The 19,524-nt window shown below is 55.0% G+C and overlaps 2 protein-coding genes across 8 annotated transcripts; one reads left to right on the top strand and one right to left on the bottom strand.

Moving 5' to 3' along the window:
• Positions 1-73: 73 nt before the first annotated feature.
• On the top strand, positions 74-10,217 carry FAM104A (family with sequence similarity 104 member A). 2 transcript variants are annotated; one of them, XM_032706497.1, is made up of 4 exons: positions 103-252; positions 2,019-2,115; positions 6,053-6,115; positions 7,613-8,269. In XM_032706497.1, exons 1-4 carry the CDS (start codon positions 206-208, stop codon positions 7,856-7,858), a joined length of 453 nt encoding a protein of 150 aa, XP_032562388.1. In that variant the 5' UTR covers positions 103-205; the 3' UTR covers positions 7,859-8,269. The 2 variants fall into 2 exon arrangements, with proteins under 2 accessions (XP_032562389.1, XP_032562388.1); XM_032706498.1 differs by lacking the exon at positions 6,053-6,115 and having other exon boundaries at positions 74-252; positions 7,613-10,217.
• On the bottom strand, positions 8,782-17,730 carry COG1 (component of oligomeric golgi complex 1). 6 transcript variants are annotated; one of them, XM_032706494.1, is made up of 15 exons: positions 17,458-17,730; positions 16,764-17,008; positions 15,823-16,004; positions 15,290-15,460; positions 15,058-15,211; positions 14,384-14,594; positions 13,462-14,244; positions 13,066-13,212; positions 12,040-12,201; positions 11,641-11,768; positions 11,021-11,129; positions 10,470-10,579; positions 10,303-10,378; positions 9,898-9,934; positions 8,853-8,948 (listed from the first exon to the last, which is right to left on the bottom strand). In XM_032706494.1, exons 1-14 carry the CDS (start codon positions 17,722-17,724, stop codon positions 9,917-9,919), a joined length of 2,763 nt encoding a protein of 920 aa, XP_032562385.1. In that variant the 5' UTR covers positions 17,725-17,730; the 3' UTR covers positions 8,853-8,948; positions 9,898-9,916. The 6 variants fall into 6 exon arrangements, 5 of the variants coding, with proteins under 5 accessions (XP_032562382.1, XP_032562385.1, XP_032562386.1 ...); XR_004360275.1 differs by having other exon boundaries at positions 8,865-8,948; positions 9,898-10,070; XM_032706495.1 differs by having other exon boundaries at positions 8,890-8,948; positions 9,884-9,934.
• Between the last annotated feature and the right edge of the window lie 1,794 nt (positions 17,731-19,524).

Here is a 19,524-nt window from a genome sequence, read left to right as displayed (position 1 = left end):
CCGGCGCGCGACCGTGACGTCACAAAGGCGCGGCCCCGCCCCGCGCGGGCGCGCGCTGTGACGTCACGGGGGCGAGGCGGCGGCGGCGGAAGCGGCGGCGGGGCCGGGACGGGCCGCGCTGCCCCCCCCAGCCCTCAGAGACCCCCTCAGAGACCCCCCCGCCCTCAGAGACCCCCCGCAGCCCCCTCACAGCCCCCGCGCCGCCATGAGCTGCCGGCAGCCGCTGCCGAGCGAGCGCGGAGCCAGACAGAGGTGGGCGAGGGGAGCGCGGCCTGAGGGCGGGGGAGGAGGGCGAGGGGGCCTCCTGGAGCGGCCCCGAGGGCACCGCACCGGGAGGGTCGGGGAGGCGGTGGAGGGGGTGGGTTGAGGCGGGGGGTGCGGAGGGGAGGGAGGGGGAGAGCGGGGAGCGGTCCCCGGGGCGCCGGGAGGGGTTAAAGTGGGGCTGGGGAGGTGGGGGTTTGGGTGGGGGGTGTTGGGTGCGATCGGGAGGTCGAAGGGGCGTAGGGGATGCAGAGGGTGCGGGGGGCTCCGGGGGTGTTTATGGGATCGGTGGGGAAGGGGAGGTGGTGAGGGAGAAAGCAGAGGGACCATGGGGCATGTGGGAACTGAGCTGTGCCCAGGGTTGTGGGGCCGTGGGGTCATGGAATGGTTTGGGTTGAAAGAACCTTAAAGCCCATCCAGTGCCACCCCCTGCCATGGGCAGGGACACCTTCCATGGACCAGGTTGCTCCAAGCCCCGTCCAACCTGGCCTGGAGGGGTTGAGGGAAGGAGGGATCCAGAGGCAACACAGACGTGTCCCTTCCGCGGACAGTGGTGCCGGGAGGGGGGGAGCCGCTGGACAGGGTTTGGTGTCTGTGGCCCCGGGGGTGGGGGAGCTCTGGGCTGTGGGCGTGGGCCAGATCCCGCAGCTGAGTGTGCTGTCTGTGAGAAAAGATCCGGCTAAAAATACCTCCCCCGAGCCTGTTTTGACTCATTCGAGCATGGATTAATTTTAGGCACCAGCAGAGCTCCATCCTGTGCTTTGGATGGTGCTGAGATCCTGGGTGACTTGTCATGTTTGTACAGTGGGAAGAAGCCTTTGATGTCAGCATTAAAATTCTGTGGGCTCAGGGGACGGGAATTCTGGGATGATGCTGTGGATCAGCTGCTGGGTTGATGTCACAGAACCATGGAGTGGTTTAGGTTGGGAGGGACCTTAAAGCTCATCCAGTCCCACCTCCTGCCATGGGCAGGGACACCTTCCACTAGCCCAGGTTGCTCCAAGCCCCATCCAACCTGGCCTTTGAGGTCTTCCCTGTATTGTCTCCAATATGGGAATATCAGCACCACCCCCATCCCATTACCCTCCTTCAAACCCCCCTTTGCATTGATGCCTGCAAAGATCTGGATAAAAATTAGGTTGCTGGTGTGTTAAAACTCTTACTTATCAGGCCAGACAGTACAGGCTGCCATGGGAGGGTGGCAGATACACCAGAAACAGGGAAGGGTTTGTTTTCTGCGGGGTGTTTCCTGACAAAACTTAATTTTTGCACGGAAAATAACGTTGCTCAGGAACATGACTTGGCTTCAAAAGCTGCCAGAGTGGAGAGACTCGAGAAATCGTGGGTGCTGAGTGCAGGCTCATGTGAGCAGGGTGAATTAATTGGGTGTTTATTGAAATGTGGTCACTGCCACTCATCCTGTTCCCGGCTGTCACTCCAGGGCCCAGGATTATTTTTAGATGTGCAAGGCTGAGAATTGTTCAATGAGTTTATTTAGAAAGATGGTTTTAATGTGAGTCCATGTCCCTTAAACTGATTTCTTGTGAGAAACAGGATCCTTTTGTCTCTCCCCTCCAACAGCAGCTGAAAGGACAATGTGGGAGTCCACAGCACCTCAGGGGCTTGGATACATCCTTCAGTAATTTACCAAACTTTCCTTTTTTTTTTTGGTAGAGGTGCCTTCAGAGAACAAACCAGAAGGTATATCAGTAGGCTGATAATTTGTTTTCTCCCATTCTCCCTGAATTTTCCTTCAGGAAGAGGAGAAGGAATGGCAATGAAGAGGATGGTCACGTTCCCCAGACAAAACGTAGCACCAGGAATTCTGTCCTGCAGGACTCGTGGGACACTGAGGTGAGAGCCTTCCCAGGCAAATGCAGCTTCCTTCCTTGCTGAGTATCCTGTGAATATTTTCATGGAGAGCAGTTATGAAAACACTTTTTTTTTTTCCTCAGCTCTGTGTGTGAGGTCGGGAGGTTTGACTTTGTGACATCGGGGATTGGAATCTGTAAAAGGTGGTTGGGAAATCAGCATGTTTCCAGTGAACCTGGTTATCCCTGGCCTGAATATTTCAAATATTCAGATATTCAAATGCAAGTGAAGACACGAGGAAACAATTTGCTGCCCCGTCCAGTTTTGCTGTGTGAGATGAGTTGTGTCCGGAGCTGAGCTGATGATGAGGGTGGATCACGAGTGTGTGTGGTCACTTTGCCCAACCTACTCTCCAGCTTTGCATTTACTTATATTTAGGTGATTATTTGTGGTAGAAAGTGTAAAAAATAAATCCAACCAGTGCTTATCTGGTGTTTAAAAAACACTCTGCTAGAACTGGTCAGTTTAAGCAAAACTTGCTTGTTCCACAGCCAAGGTGTTTGGACTCAAACAATTTGTTTTTCACTCATATTTTCCATGGGGGTTTTTTTTGGTGGACATGGGATAAACTGTCTCATGTTTTCTTACCCCTCACCAGACAGGTGTTCTCTTGGTGCAAGTTGTGAGCTGTGAGGTTTATTTGCTTTAAAAAAATGCTGATTTCCCAACTGCTGCCAGGTTTCCTGAGTTGTTGCCCGTATGAATCACCTGAAAATTCACTGTGAGCATTTCTGCTAAGCAATGTCCTTCTGTTGCAAAACACTCATGGAAAAGAGGGTGCAGAGCAGAGGCTCCCTCCTGGTCTGTGCCCCTGGAAGTTAATGAAATTAATTTCTTTTAAGGTTTTTGAAATACCCTTGTTTTTGTAAAGCCTTCTTACTTTGAAGGGGGACTGTGATGAGTAATTACAGTCTGAATTATTACTGAATTAACTGAATTATTACTGAATTAACTGAATTATTGCAGTTCTGTCGAACTCTTAACTGTTCTTTGCAGAAAATATTTAGTGCTGTGTAACTTTGAGCTCTTTTATAATATGGAAATGGTTTCAAATGTGTATTTATACATTCCTGTTGCGAGGGAGGCTCTTTTAACCTGGTCACCTGTCCAAGTAGCTGGTGTGATAGTGACACTGCTGGGAAGTGGTTTAAGAGGTGATGTTCTTCACCAGGGAATTTTCTGGGGTTGAAACTGTCCTGGTTCGTGTGTTGCTGTTTTTCCAGGAGTGAGACTTTGCATTTTTGGGTGTGAGGGGAGAACCATCGCTAGTTTGTTGCCATCTGACACCGAATCACTTGTCCAACAGGTCAAACCCCTCCGTGTGTGTAGAGTAGTTAAAGGCTAAAGCAGCTTTGTGGCGGGAGGAGGAAGAATTTAGTGTGGAACGAGGGATTGAAGTGGGAGTAATGAAATTAAGGATATCAGGAAAAACCTGGATGGTGAGTGGCAGAAGCACCTTTGCTTGTCGTGTAAACACCTGGTGTTTGGGCAGAGCCACGGAAAGCAGGACTGGCAGTGGTTTTGTGGCCCCACGGGAGGGGTGACCTTAACCCTGTGCTGGGTGTTTGGGTGCTGGAAGGGAACAGCACGGGCATGGCTGACCCTGGGCAAGGTCACTGCTCAGGCTAACAGAGACTGTGCTTCTTGCATGCTCTTGCCTTGAAAAAGCCTGGGTTTAACACATTAAAGCCTGGTGTGAGGCAGGGGGAAGCTCTCACTGCTGAGGAATGTGCCCACTGGACACACACAGCTTTCCAAACAGCACCGACCCCTCTCCCCGGGGGACAGAACTCACAATGTTGTCTCCTGATGAATAGAGCTTTTTCTCTTCCCCACCCCCCCCCCCCCCTTGTTTTCTTGCTGGATCACAGAACTGAGCATGCCCAGAAATTCAAGCCATGAGATTAAATCAGTATTATTTGAATGTTTGTGAAGGACTTCCTGTGCCAAAGGGAGAAATCCTCGGGCTCATTGTGCACAAGTGCTTCCGATTGGTGTCGCTTGGAAAGTCTCAGCCCGTTGTAGCACTCTTATTTAGTTTCCTGATACTTTGCTCTTTGCAAAGACACCTCTTGATGATTAAAAATTCTCACTGGCTCTAGGTTATTGAGCTGGAAAGTGTGTGGGGAGAAATTTGTGACTTCTAAGAGCACATTGAGAGGCACTTTCCATCACAGGGCATCACGCCCCTGCTTTTTGTGAAACATCACCTCAAGTCCTGATTCCTGTGGCCTTTTTTATTTGGAAGTTACAGAATCACAGGATATTCTGAGTTGGAAGGGACCCACAAGGATGATTGAGTCCAACTCTTAAGTGAATGTTTCCTCTTGCAGAGTGAGGTTAGTTGGGAACATCACCCCACTGTGACAATCAGGCAGCTGTGTTTTTAAACAGGACTTGGCTTTTGGCAGGATCTCTTCCCATTTTTTTTTGTCTTACACATGTTGGTCTGAAGAGTGAGATGAAGGGAGGTTTTTTTCCTTAGTGGCAGTTCCAACATGGGCTGATTGTGATGTTATCCCTCAGCCCCTCACTTTGAATCCCGCTGCTCACCTGAGCTGGAGCTGATTCCAAAGGATTTGCTGTTTTCTCCCACTGGATTGTCCTTTCACCCAGGACAGGCAGCACCCCTGACTCTGACTTTTACAGGAGGGAAACTGGGATTCTCTTCAATCTCTATCAGTGCTGCTTCTTGGCAAATTGCTGTAAGGATGTGCCATTCCTGCCTCTCCTGAAGAAGCCACTCCCAGGTGACAGGCTCCCTGGGGGGACAGGAAGCCTCTGGAGTTCAGTGCAGGGACTGGCACAGGGCAAACACCTCACTGGAACCACGGCCAACGTTAAACATTAGCGAGGCAGAGCCTTTGCCACGGAACCTCCCTTCCTGTTCAGCCTGTCCTCCCTTGTCCGGGAGATCAGCTGGGCTGTTTTCCCTCTATCTGGTTAGAAATTCATTGCTGGCCCCTACAGTGAGTCAGGAGGAGTTGAAGAACCTGAGGAATCACCAGTGAAAAACCCTTTGCCCTGATTTTCCCTGGGAAGGAAGCGGGTCAGGGTGTTCTGGCTGACTCCTTCCTTCCTGAATAACTTCTGTAAACCTGAATTTCTCGTGGTTCCTCTTTGTCCTGGCTGATGTGAGGATTGCCCAGCTCTTGGAAACACAGCTGGGTTATCAGCCCATGGCAGCAGTTCCTGCTCAAATCAAATCGTGTCCCCCTCTGTTGAGGAAGGTCTAAAATCCTAAGTGAAAACCAGACCATGTCTCTGTCAGACTCATCTTGGGGGAGTCTGAGAGCAGCAGGGGCTGAGTGGCTGTTCCTGCAGTTTCTGTCAGGAGGGACCGAGATGCTGTGTCACAGATCTGCACATTGATACATTTAACAGCACATCTGTTTGGAAATGAAGCTTGTGAGGCTACTCTGAGCGATGTTAAGGGTTAATGAGTCCAGCAAACCTTGAAGATGCCCTTTTGATAGTTAAAGTAGTCCCGAATTTCCCTGGGCTGCTCCCCTCTGCCCTTTTGAAGCTTTGTTGCACTGTGTAGATGCCTGTCATTGCTGACATGATGACTTCAAGGATTCTTTTCTTGTCTAATTGTAGTCCAAATGCGTAACAGAAAGTGCACCACAGCCTGGGGAAATGGTAGGTCTTCGATGGGATTGGGGCAGTGATGAAGGGGTGCTGGTGCTAGTGAATTTTTTGCATTAGAGAACTGGAAATAAAGAGGGTCTGACAAGCCCTGACATCTGTCAACAGCCTTAGGTGCAAGGAGCACGTCCCAGGACACTCTGCCCGCTTTGAAAAACCCGGATATGCACAAAGTAACAGTTACTAACCGCTGGAAATTGTTTGTTGGGGTGTGAAACGGGAGCAGTGGGCGACGCCAGGTTCTCATTTGGCTTTTTACCTTGATTTGCAGAAGGTGGCTGTAACGAAACTCAGTAAGGAACGCAGACTAAAAGGAAACAAAGTGTCCTGTGCGGTGGGTTTCTCTCCAAGGCTGCTGTGGCTCACTTTTCGTAACAGCATCGCGTGTCCCTCTGTGCTGCTGGGCAAGAGGGTGACCAGTGCCTTTCCTGGCTCCTGCTGTCCTGCCAGGGCTCTCTCCCTCTCTAGACTTAGCAGCTTTAGGAGGAGGAGCTGGTTGCTCCTGTAGTTCCATCTGTGCTTCCTCGGGAATGACTCCCCCTGGGTGTTTCTCCTCAGGGCCCCTGGCTTGGCTTGCTGTGCTCCATCAGAGCTGAAGCGTTTTTGGTGCTTAGCAAAACAGGGGGCTCTGGTAGGGCTGGATGGTCATGGTGGGTCAGTGCCAGGGGTTGTGGTCCACCCCAAACATCCACAGTGCCTTCCTGGGCCTTGGACACACGTCAGGTGCAGTTTGCACCATTCCTCAGATTGCCTCCTTCTGGATGTGGTGCTGACTGGAAAATCACTGGGGACTTCTTGAAATTCGTCCTCCTCTGCTGTGGCACAAAGCTTTGACTTCTGTGGCTCAATACTTACAAAAACGTGGAGTTTTTTGCTGCTCTCACTTGCTCTGGATGCTTGTGTGAATTTACTTATGGGATGGCAGAGTAGCCACTCAGTAATTGATTCACCCAAATATTTGCAGGTCCTGACCAGCACATCCCACAGTAATAAAATATTTCAGCTGCTGGAACCTTTCCTTAGCAGCCCTTAAAATGCTGTGAGCTGAACAGTTTGATGTCTTTGAACGCCTGAGAATGATGGCTAATGCTCTTCCAGCCATTCCCATGAAATGTGGTTATCCTGAATGCTGGCAAATGAGCCTTGGCCTCTCTGGGACCATATCCTGAGTTCTCTCTGCTGCATATGGAATTTTTCAGTGGCTTTTGCTCTTTTACTGTCGTGTCCAGTGAATTGTCATGGAATTGTTATGGGACACTACCAGTTCACACTGCCATCCCAGTACTCTGCTGGGAGAAGAGTAGTTGTATCTCTGTCAAGGTGTTCAAAGACTTAAAATGGGTGTCATGGTGCATTTGTTTTTAACAGCTTCTTGCTTTGGATGCTCCAGATCTCACTTTAGAAGGGTTGTCTTGTAGAAAAGGCTTTGCATGATGCTCCCGTAAAGCCTCTGCTACAACAGCAGTGCCAAACTCCAGCTCCCCCCCTGCCCTGCCTGCCTGTACTGACACGTGCAGCTCCCTAGGAATGTTCTTTATTTTCCAATTCTCGGATTAATCCAGCAAACTTCACTAGTGCTAATGTGGGTTTGGGGGCAGAGCTGATGGGTTTAAACCAGAAAGGCTGAAATCCAACATCCTGGAGGTCAGCGAACCCCGGGTGAAGGATTGTCCCCTCAGCTCTGGGACACTTGTGTTGGCAACAACAACCTGGTAATGCCAGGGGGATTTACTTCAGTCCATGGGGCTGACAAGCTGGAGGGGTGGGGGTTGGCATAGAGGGGCGAGGGCAGGAGTGTCTGATGTTGCTGTTCACCCTCTGTGTGTCCCAGTCCTCCAGCAGCGACAGCGGCAGCAGCAGCAGCAGCAGCAGCTGCAGCAGCAGCATCAACAGCCCCGACAGAGCGTGTGGTGCAGAGTCCAGCCTCAACCCCAGCATTGCAGGATCCAGCCCCGTCTCCTCCCAGCCCTTCCACGAGCAGTCTGCACTAAGCCAAGGTCCTTACTTCCACATCAACCAGATCCTGAAGGAAGCCCACTTCCACAGCCTACAGAGCCGGGGACGCCTCCCTACATGATGACCCAGCAGCTCCCTGCCTTCTGTGAAGGGACAGCACTGTGTAGATTTGATATTTCAACTTCAAAGTTTGTTAACATGGAATTGCACAAAATTGCCTGTTGCCTTTTCAGTCTATATTTGAAATAGCAGGTTAACAGGAGATTGTTTACTTGTGGTTTGCTGCACTATTGCAATGCAAAAGGGGCTTTGAAGCAATTTTTATAGGATTCTTTTTGGGGTGGTTCTAAAGTGCGTGGCAAGAGGAGACTGAGGAGTCCACATGTGTGTTATAGGATTGCAAACTGTCCAATTCCAATCGACTGCCTAATCTGTTTGTTAGCAAGTTGTTGCTTTCTGTAAAGTTCTCTTAAGCGTTCCTCTTCAGTTTTATAAGTCTTTTTTTAATTTCAATAAACTAGTTAAAAAATGATTTGGCAACATAATTTTTTGAGCATTTAGAGTTAGTAAGAACAGTTAAGAATAGGAGCAGTGACTGCAGGTCCTTAGGCCTGGGCAGCTGTGAGCTCCCACCCAGCTCAGTGTGAGGAGTCTTATCTCACATGAGCCTCACCAGAAAATGTGAAATTAGACCCAGGAGAGCTTGTGCAGGTCCTGCTGGGGCCACTCAGAGCAGGACAGAGGAGTCTTGCCCTGCTCCAGCACCCGTTTCTAGCTGTGAAATGTTTTGTTTTCTGTTAGTGTGTAGGTTGTTTGGGGATTTTTTTTTTTTCTTTAATTTGACTTTAAGGTTAACAATGCAAGGAACAGGAGGTGAAAGAGCAGCTCCCCCTCTGCTCCAGCAGCCAGGGGACAAGGACAATCCTGAGCTGTGCCCGGTTCGAGTGACGCACCCTGACCCGGCTGAGAATGGGAAGCACTGACAATCCTGGAGGTGGCACCGGTCCTGCCCAGGGGACAGACGGATCTCAGAGGAGACAGACACACAGCCCAACGTTTTATTTGCTGCTGCCTCACTTGGTCATGCCCGAGAGCCAGCCCAGCTTGAAGAGCGAAGGCGCCGCCGTGTCCTCGTCCTCGGTGACGAGCTGCCTGAACAGGGAGCCCGGGCGGGAAGCCTCGTCTTCTCTGGGGAGCACAGGAGCTGCAACCTGGCAGTTTTTAAACACAGAAGTCACTATAACTGTTACAGCAAACCCGTGATTTGCTCCATACCCTCACAGCCACAGGAGCTGCAAGGTGTAGCCCACAGCAGGAACAGCTCTTCCCAGGCAACCTGACCCACGACCGGCGCGGTGTTGCTGCTGGGGGTTAGTCACAGACAGACAGAGGGACAGCAGCACAGCAGCACCTGGCTGTTGTTAGCAGCCAGGGAACTTGGCAGATGGCACTCAGTGCTCAACAAACCCCACATCAACACTCTGAGCTGCAGGGAAGAGGCTGTTGCCCTCAGAGCAAAGGATAACAGCGTGGTAGCAGCACGGCTGTCGCCCTTGCAGAGAGCTCGTTGTGGAGAACTATGGATTTTAACCTCTCCAGGAGTGATTTAGCATTGAAGAAGGAGCAGGCAGCTGTCAGGGATTCTAGGAAGGGTGGCTGGCACAGGATACAGGTGAGGGGAGTGACAGGAGTGAGCCACACATCACTGCACGCTTCTATGCTCCACTCCAGCTGAGGTATGAGAGGTAAGGAATACCTTTATTGGGAAGCTTTGGGCTTTTAAACAACCCTTATGTCGTGTCTGGTCCTGAATGGTTCTGAATAAGGGAGAGAGTTGCAGAGTGAATTGAACATCATCTCATGTGATAAAACCAGACCTTTAACTCTTGTCCTGACTCTTGTCAAGGCTCACCAACTTGGCCCACTTGCCAAGACATCACCACAGATGGATTATTGGGTTGGTAATAACTAAAGGAAATTCCTGCTTCCCACAGCAGTGAGTATTCCTTGGCTCTCACTCAGCACACAGAGCTCCATCTAAGCAGATGTTTTAAACTGGGGGAAATGTAGCAACACAAGGCTTGTCTGCTACAGCTCAGCCACAGGACAGAGCGGAGCCTCTGTGAGAGCAGCACACACTCCTCACAAAGGCTGAGGTACCAGGCCAGGCTCCTCGGGGTTAGAGGGCAGCGTCCCACTGCAAAGGAGTTCAGTCATTAGCCACTGTCCTTCAGCCCTTCTTGCAGCCCCTCCTCAATGAACTGTCTTGGATGCATTGCCCTCGAGATGCCTGAGCTGTGTAAATCCTCACTGCATTTCAGGGTGCTTATTGCCTGTTTTGCCACAGAGCAGTGGCCCAAAAATACAGGGGCAAAGGGGTTGTTTTTTTTTGAGGGTCGTGGGGAAATCCAACCCATCTCCTGCTGTGTTGCCATAATGACTCTCATTTTACCGAAAATAAAAATCAGGTGAAATATTAACTGTTTGGCTACTTTCTTCTTTCCCCACAAGCTCCAGTGTCATATTGGCAAGATATTCCTATTTGTAGGGCCCAGTTGTACCAACCTGGACTCGCTCTGTGCTCCTGGCAGTGGACTTGCTCTTCCGTGAGCTCGACATACTCAGCGGCAGGAGTCCAAACCTTGAGATGGAAGGAAGAGATACGGGAAGCAGCAATTCCAGACCTGCTTCCCCAGAGACAGGGGAATGCCCGGGAGAGCTGAGTGCCTCACCTGATCTGGCTGGATGCCAAGGGCAGGATGTTGTGCAGCTCCTGGGAGCTCAGTGCCCCGCTCCGGCTCGTGTACTGGTTCTCTGTCCCCGTCAGCAAACCAAAGAGAACCTGGAAGGCAGGAAGGAGCTGTTTTGTATTTGGGGAAGAGAACCTGAAAGGCACGAGGAGCTGTCTGAATTTGGGGGCCCTGCAGAGCTGATCCCACAGAACACGGTGAGTCCACTGGCATTAAGTTTGAACATGAAGTGTCTCCCTTCCCCCTCTAACTCTTGCTTTTAATTATTCCCACAGTTGAGTTCCAGGCCTGTTTCAGCACTACTTAAGCCACTTAGTGTTGCACAGGCTCCAGTGAATCCTGTTAGATAAAGTTGAGCCAACTCCACGCTCGGTGACGCGGCACAGCCGGCTCAGCCAGCTCCTCTTATCTTCAGCTGGCATTAAATACTCTTCCCATTTCCAAGGAAGTGCCAGTGGTTATCTTTAGGCATTAAGCAGTTTAAAGCCACCCCAGCTGCCCTTCTAAAGGCATTTTGCAGCCCTTTTCCTTACGGAGGTTCTCTGGACCAGGCGGTTCAAGTTGCTGTTCAGGTGTGGAGTGAAAACGTCCAAGTCGAAGGGATCGATGTGTCCCTCCAGGAAGTCGATCACCTTCTCGATCCTGCAAGCAGAGCAGAGGGGTCCTGTCAGGGGTGACATCCTGCTGACAGCTGCTGGTGCCACCTCTGAAGCAGCCAGGATTTCCTCTCTGAGGTGACTGAGCAGAACAGGAATTGCTCAGCGGAACAGCAGCTGCCTGAAGGGTTTGCAGCTCTTACACAACCCACAGCAGCTGCTGTGGCAGAGGAACCTTCTCCCTGTTCCTCTGAAAGATGCCTCAGACTGGAGCACACACAAGGCTTTAACTCCCGGGTGGAAGCTTAACAGTTCTCTGCAGGGTATCCTCTGAGGGTATCCCTGGTGTCCCATGGACACGGTGGGTACACAAGGAGAAAGGACCAACCTGCTGCCTCAGGCCCTGGCCACAGAGTCCCACCCCTCCCCTATTTTAAGGGTGAGCTTAGTGTTGGTGCAGTGTCAGAGCTTGGAGCCTGCACTGCCCGACTCCTGTGACTGTTGTAGGGCCCCACAACCTTCTGCTGAAGGATCTGAACCCCAGAACTGCACCTCACCCAGAGTCCTGCTTGATCCTGCTGGGCTTCCCCTCCTCACCCTTGGCCGTCAGGATGATGCTGAGGTACCGCAGGTCGTAGAGCAACTGCAGAGCTCTGGTCTGGGTCAGGGGGAAGGTGTCCACCTTCTGAAACAGGACAGGCAGCAATGGGGCTCTTCCCTGGCACAGAGAGGGCTGTCCAAGGGGAACATTTGAAAACACCAGCCCCAAGACACAACCAACTGAACCGAGCCAGTGTGAGTGTGAAACGTGGTGTCTGATCCCCTGCTGCCTCAGCTTTGGGTGAGTGTTTAAGAGTGTCCCCTTTCCAGCTCTCATGGACAGACAGGAGCATGTGCATCCCTGCATTCCCAGCCACCCTCCCATCCCACACCCCCTGCAGATCCCACCCACGAACCTTCTCCTGCTTCTGTTCCATGAGCTTTTGGTAGGCAGCGAGCACCTCTGCCATGCAGGTCCTCAGCAGCTCCTGCAGGGTCACCTTGGGAAGAGTGTGGCCACCCACCCGGTTCACCTCCTGGCACAGGCTGAACAGGAGGGACTGGACGTGCCAGGAGGGCTGTGGAAAAGAACAGTGTTTACTCCCACGTGGTCTGGGAGCTCTGTTTGCTTTAGCAGCACCACATCCCTTCACTTGGGTGGTGGGAGCTTCCTGCTTCCTCAGCAGCCATGAAACTTTGTCCCCACAGCCTGGCTCAGGCATCTCCTGGGCTTTGATTTACTGACACCCTGGATTTTGGGTTCCAGCAGCCCTCAGAGTCCCACCAGAAGTGGGACTTGGGTGTGGTGAGAACAGAATTGCTTGTTGTGCCCGTCCTGTCACCACTGACCCTGCTCTGAACACCTGCTCCTCGGGGTTGTTTCTCCCTTGCTCTTCTCTATCCCAAGCTCTCATCCTGCTGCTTTTTCCCTCAGAATCAATAAAATTCACTGGATAAGGTTCAATACAAAAGACTGTTGCCCTGCCCAGCCCCTCCTGTGCTGTGCAAACACAGAACTCACTCCTGGCCTGGCCCTCCTCCCCCTCCCGACTGCCACCTGTTTTGTCCAGGTCCTTCCTGCACCACCTCTACACCCAAGGAAAACCACACACTTGGTTCCCTTAGGATTTCACCATCCCACTGCTGCAGCCCTGTCCTTCAGGGCATGCAATTTCCATGAAATCTCTCTCCTGGGACCTCTGTGTTTACACCAGACCTAAGTCCTTCTCTGGCTCAGTTTTACAGGATCTGGGCCAGTCTTCTTCATTGGAATAAACAGCAGCAAGGATCTATTTCCTTCCTGTGACCTCTATCCTTACAAAGTATCTCAAAGAGCACCAGAGAGTGTTTGTCCTCTGCTCATGACACCAAACAGCTCCCCAGCAGGGCAGCACGTGGGGTGGAACCCAGTGCTCTCCTCCCCCCCAGCCTGTTCCTCGTACCTGCACAGGCAGCCGGATCTTGGACGTTACGCTGCTCCCAGACTCCGTTTCCTCCTGGATTTCAATTTCGTCCCAGTTGGTGGCTGTGGCCAGGACAGAACCAGCCGTGTCCAGCAGCAGCGTGTGGGTGAAGCACTGAACCAGACTCTGGAGCACAAACCCAAAAGCCCCAGTGAGAGGACAGACAGCTCTAACAGGACCAAGGACAGACAGCCTGCCCTGCCTGCAACCCCCACACCTCCCAGAGCAACCCATGGAGACCATCCCATGGAATTCCCCTCCGAACTGCCACCCCCTCCTCTCCCAGCAGTCTGGCGAGCTCTTGGCAGCCAGGGCCGACCCCAGGGAGGGAACCCCACACCGGAATCAGCTCTGAGGAGGGACACAGCTCCTTACCTTGGTGACAGCCGAGCTCCAGATCTGATAAGCCAACAGGCTCTGCTGCAGGAGCTCTGCCTTCAGGCCCTGCCACTTGGCCTGCTCGGGGGTCACTTCCTGGGCCTTCCCCTTCCCCAGCTTTTTGTTGGAGCGCGTTTCCTTGGGCACCGTGTCCGTGCCGCCCTCCTGGCCCAGGACACAGCGCTGCAGGTGAGGGCACAGCTCGGGCAGGGACTGGCACAGCCTGGCCATGAACAGGACGGCGTTGAGCCGGGCATCGCCAGGGGGGCCCAGCTGCCCCCCCAGCAGGCCCTGGGCACTCTGGAGCTCCTCCCTGACGCAGCCCAGCACGTGCTGGACGCAGGCGACGCACTGGTCACGCAGCAGCCCCCGCACGGTGCCGGCGTCGGCGAAGCGGTCGAAGGCGGAGCGCGGCTGCACCGCCGGCTCCTTGGGCACCGAGGGCTCCGCGGGGAGGTAGGACAGGAGGTCATCCAGCCTGGCCTTCAGCTTGGAGTCCAGGGCCGAGCAGAAGCTCTGCACGCACGGCGTGAGCGCCTGCGCCTTCATGGCCAGCCCGCTGCGGGCGAAGGGCCCGCGCTGCCCCACGCTCACCCACGCCGCGTCCGCCGGCAGGTCCCCGGGGCCCTCCGACCACAGGAACAGCGCCACGTTGTGCTCCAGCTGGATCTGCTTGCTCAGGGCAGAGCTGCCCGGTTTGACTTCCAGTTCCTGCAAGGCTAAAGCGAGCAGCTGCTTGGAGCTGCTGGAGATGGAGTCGAACCCGTCTTTGGTCAGAGTCTGGAACAGAATCAGGAGGGGGAAAAGCACCTTTAAACGTGCCACTTAAACACGCCCTGAGTGCTGCTGACAGGCACCAGTGTGGGCTGGCTGGGACAAGGGGGGCACAGGGCAAGGCTCCCCCCAGCTCAGCACCCACCTGCAGCCTGTCCAGGAAGAGCTGCTGCAGCAGGTCCTCCCAGAGGGACACGGGCCTGTCCAGGAGCCGCCGGCACACGGCCTCCCAGCTGTGGCTGCCTGACTCGCTGGAGAGCAGCTCCCACACGGCATCTCGGATCCCTGCCAGCCCCTTCATGCTCCTCACGTACACCAGCAGGCTGCTGACCCCGGCCCTGATGTCATCACTGCACCTGAAGGCAACATTTCACCGCTGGGCTGGGAGCACAGTGCTCCAGGAATGGGGAGGCAGCTCACGGAGACCAGGTGGCTCCATCAAATAATGGGACAGGGCTGTGAAGGGAAGGCAGGAAATGGCCTGCTGGGATAGGGCGGAGCTGGCAACTACATAAAGGGGGTCTGGCTTCCCACACACAGTCCCAGGAAGGAGGAAAAAGGAGGTGATGGGTTAAAGGCCAAATGAGCCAGGTAAGGCATCTTCTTGCCATTTACTCTGTGCTTGTTTGCTGGTGGTTGTGGGAGTGTGTACAGACAAGTCTCTGTGTAGCCCAGCTGGGCTGTTGTGTCCCAGTATTCCAGCCTGTCTAACTGAGGATGAGGGATGAGGTGGTCAGGGAATCAGGGGTTGCTCTGTGCTGCCCAGGGATCACAAAGAACCCGGGAGAGCCCTGCAAAGGGGGCTCCTGTGCCACTCACATGCTGATCCACTGCTGCAGGGTCTCCCTGAGGTGCTCCTGGCTGATGGGGTGTGCCAGGGTCCGTAAGGCTGGCTGGAATTCCACCACAGACTCCGGCAGGTACTTGAACCAGCTGCTCAGCTTCAAGTCCTCCTCCAGAACCCCCCCTCTCCCTGGAAGCACAGGGTCAGGGATGAGCCCAGCACAGGGGCACCCTCCTGCCTGCACACCGGGGTGGGGGCAGTGCTCACCTGCAGGGTGCTGGCCTGTGGTGCTCTCCAGGGTGGAGAAGAGCAACCCACAGGGCAGGGCTGGGTCCGGGGACATCCCCTCAGGCACGGTGTAGAACAGAGCGTGAGCCTGGTACAGGGTGGTGGTGAGCAGCTCCATCAGGGAACACACCTGAGCCTTGATACCTGCACCTGCAGGGAAACCATGCTGAGCCCAGGCAGCCCCTCCAGCAGGTGTGAGTGGCACCCTGTTCTAAGGCTTTTGAGTTAGGGAAACCTTCCAGAGAAGGGCTGGAGCGTGAAGGATTCAGCCTCATGCCCTACTCCTTCCCCATTACAGGTGGGCTTGGCTTAAGACCCTGAGAACTGCTAATTTTTGTGTACTGTGGAGGTCTTTTGCTGCTGGGGCAAAACACTGCCAGCAGTGACAGGACATGGCTGCATCCCTGCCACCGTGAGACCTATGGGAATAATATGGGAATAACCCCCCTTGTTCTGGGGGCAAAGGAAGGGTCACCCCGACTCTCCCAGGGACACATCCCGGTGGCACTGACCGTGGTGTGGCTGGTTGAGCAGCTGCTGGATGGCCATTTTCCTGGCCAGGAGGAAGTCAGCCAGGGCCTGGCGTGGGGAGCTGTCCTCCAGCAGCATGATGGCACACAGGGCCTCGGCCACCGCCTGGTCCGACACCGCCCGCGACCGCAGCAGGGCCTTGCTCTCCTGCAGGATGGTGGATCTGCCCGGGGAACGGGGTGGGGGGTCACTGGGGGCTGTGTCTGACCGAGCCATTCAGGTGTTGTGTGATAACCACCAAGCCAGGGTGTTATTTTCCCAGATATAAGTGGGACTGTCAGGGTGTTATGGGGCTGGGTGAGGTGTTTGTGTCCCACAGCTGGTCTCGGGCTCATGGAGTGGTTTGGGTTGGGAGGGACCTTAAAGCTGCCTGGTCCCTGTCAGCTGCAGCCCATCATGCTGTGCTTGCTGGCCCTGGGATACTCCCCAGAATCCCCTGCCTTCCCTGCCTGCTGGCTTTCCAGGGGCATTCCTGGAGTGTTGTGCTCCCAGATTTGACACTTGGAACAGCCCAGGAATCCTGCCACTGTCCATGTGGCTTTCCTGTGGGATCCTGGGGGGGGATTCAGGTGCAGCTGCCTCACCAAGGGGCAGAGGTACCTAAAGCCCCACAGGTGATTTCTCAGGACAGGTTAAGAATTCCCCCACCCTGATGCAGCCCATGTTCTCTCCTGCCTTCCCTGGGCTGTGTCTGAGTCACACTGAGGTGAGACCCAAATGGTTTGGGTTTGGAAGCGACCTTAAAAACATCTCATTCCACCCCCTGCCACAGGCAGGGGACACCTTCCACTACCCCAGGGTTGCTCCAAACCCTGTCCAACCTGGCCTTGGACACTTCCAGGGATCCAGGGGCAGCCACAGCTTCTCTGGGCAACCTGTGCCAGGGCCTCTCCCCCTCCCCACCCGTCCCTTCCCAGCCCACCTGAGGTGGCTGGCGGCGGCCACCTGGCGCAGCAGGATGGGGAACCGGGCGAGGACGGGGCTGCTCCGGGCGCGGGGGGCATCCAGCTGGAGCTGCCGGCGCAGGTGGGCACCCAGCAGGTGGAGCCGGGCGGCCGGGAGGTACCGACCCCCCTCCACCGCCCCCCAGACCTGCTCCGGCACCTCCAGCAGCAGCTTCAGCTGAGCCGCCGCCCCATAGAACCCGCGCTGGGCCGGGGGGCGAACCTGGGGGGAGAGAGGGGACAGAAGGGGTGAGTGGGTGGGTGAGAAGAGGGAACTCGGACCCCAGAAATGGGTCAGGGACCCCAAGAAATGGGATAGGGACCCCAAAACAAGTCAAGAACCCAAGAAATGGGACAGGGATGCCAGAAGTGGGAACATGGACCCCCAAAATGGGATAGGGACCCCCAAACAGGTCAGGGACCCCAAAAATGGGACAAGGACCTCAAAATTAGGTAAGGAACCCAAAAGGAGGTGGAGGAGGGGATGAAGGGGTGAAAACGCGGAGGAAATGGGATGAGGGTGGAAGAAGGGGAGGAAAAAGGGGTGAGAAAGGGGAGAAGAGGGAGGGGCTGGGGGGGGAAGAAGGGCTGATGGAGGGGGAGAACAAGGGGTGATGGAGGAGGGCAAGAAGGGGCGATGGCCGCCCCGGGGCCGCCCCCCTCGCCCCTCACCGTGGCCGGGGGGTCGGGCCGGGCCGAGCCGCCCCGCTGCAGCCCCCGCACGGCGCCCAGCAGGCGCTCGGCGCTGCGCCGCATCTCGGCGATGGTGTCGGCCGCCTCGATGAGGTCGCGGTAGCGCTCGCCCACCATCTGCCGCAGCTCCTCCCGCTTCTGCTCGATGCCGGCGCGCAGCCGCCGCTCCACCTCGCGCAGCTCGGCCGCCGTGTGGGCCTCGAACAGCGCCTCGGCTTCGGCGCCCCGCGCCGCCATCACCGCCATCGCCCCGGGCCCGGACGGGCCCGGCGGGAGCGCCGCCGCCGCCATCTTGGTCACGGGAAGGGGCCGGTCCTTCCGGGCCGCGCTGGCGGGGCGCCGCCGCCATCTTTGAGCCGGGCAGAACCGCACCCGGGCGCCGTTTCCATGGCCGCACCCTCCGCCATCTTTGTGCCGGGCAGAGCCGCGTTCCCGTGGCGACGCGTGGGGGGGGAAACATCGCGTTGTTTATTTTATTTATTTATTTATCTGCTTATTTATTTAATTATTCTCTTGCCCGTTTCTCCGGTAAACGGGCCGGGCCCCGCGGCCTGAGGGTGCCGCTCTCGCTCCACACACCCCAGGAGGGGCCGTTTGGGTTTGGGGAGGGCTCGGTACAAACAGCCCCGCTCTGAGCGCCGGGATATCCCCCCAAAATCCATCCAGGATGGACGGGGCTTGGAGCAACCTGGGCTGGTGGAAGGTGTCCCTGCCCATGGCAGGGGTTTGGGACTGGATGAGCTTTAAGGGTCCTTCCAGCCGGGCAGGAAGGATGCTGGAGTAACCAGGAGTAACTCCCATGGAGTAACCATGGGAGATGCTGGAGTAACCCAGGGTGTGTGGTCTTGTTGTGCCCAAATCCCATAAAACCCCTTTGGTGTTGGAAGTTAGAATGGGAAGAAAAAAAAAAATCAAGGTTTTTTCTGGAGTGATTTGTTTTATTTGCACGGTAAGTGGTGATGTTGCTGGGCTGTGCAGCTGTTCAGAGACAAACTTTCAGTTTATAAAATTTCAGTCTCTAGGAGTTGATAAAATTCTGGTTTATGGCAGAGTCAATCTCTTTACACCGGTGTGTTTTCCTCCTCTCCCAGCACACACACTCCTCCCAGGGCTGGTTTCTCCACCACATCGACCCCCCCCAGCACTTTACACACCCTTGATCTCATCAAATCCAGCCCAGAGGTGTTGCCACCCTGGGAAGAGAAGCTTCCCCTGTCCAGCTGCTCACTCTGAGTCTCTGAGACCCCTTGTGCCTGTTTGTGGTGATGTTTTATGGAGATCGATCTGGGGAAGAACTGGTTGCTCCTTTTCTGTCTCTTGGTGGGACTCCAGGATTGGTGCCTGGTTTGGGTGTCCAGGGAAGGGAAGGGAGTTGGGGAAGGGTCTGGAGCACCAGAAGCAGCTGAGAGAGCTGGGGGGGGGCTCAGCCTGGAGAAAAGGAGGCTCAGGGGGGACCTTCTGGCTCTGCAACTCCCTGACAGGAGAAGGGAGCCGGGAGGGGTCCGGCTCTGCTCCCAGGGAACAAGGGACAGGAGGAGAGGGAATGGTCTCCAGCTGTGCCAGGGGGGTCAGGTTGGATACTGAGAAAATTTCTTCCCTAAAAGGGCTGTCCAGCCCTGGCACAGCTGCCCAGGGCAGTGGTAGAGTCCCCATCCCTGGAGGGATTTCAGAGCCTTGTGGATGTGGCTCTTGGGAACATGGGTGAGTGGTGGCCTTGGCAGTGCTGGGGGACAGTTGGACTCGATGGTCTCAGGAGATTTTTCTGACCTCAGTAATTCTGTGACTGTCTCCCAGGGAGGTGTCCAAGCCTGGGTCATACCCTGCTGCTCCCCAGCTCCGAGAGACACACACACACACACACACACACACACACACACACACACACACACACACACACACCCCCAGACACTGTAAGAAAACTCTTTTACTTCCCTCCCTCCCCATCCACAACCCCCTCCCTGTGGCACAGACCACGGCAGTTGGGAGCCTTTGCAGGGGGAAGGCTCAGTCCCACCCCGGGACACCGAGCAATGACTGGGGGGGAGA

This window comes from Chiroxiphia lanceolata, chromosome 19 (assembly GCF_009829145.1).
Source record: "Chiroxiphia lanceolata isolate bChiLan1 chromosome 19, bChiLan1.pri, whole genome shotgun sequence".
NCBI lineage: Eukaryota > Metazoa > Chordata > Aves > Passeriformes > Pipridae > Chiroxiphia > Chiroxiphia lanceolata.
This window is presented reverse-complemented; position numbering and strand designations above follow the sequence as displayed.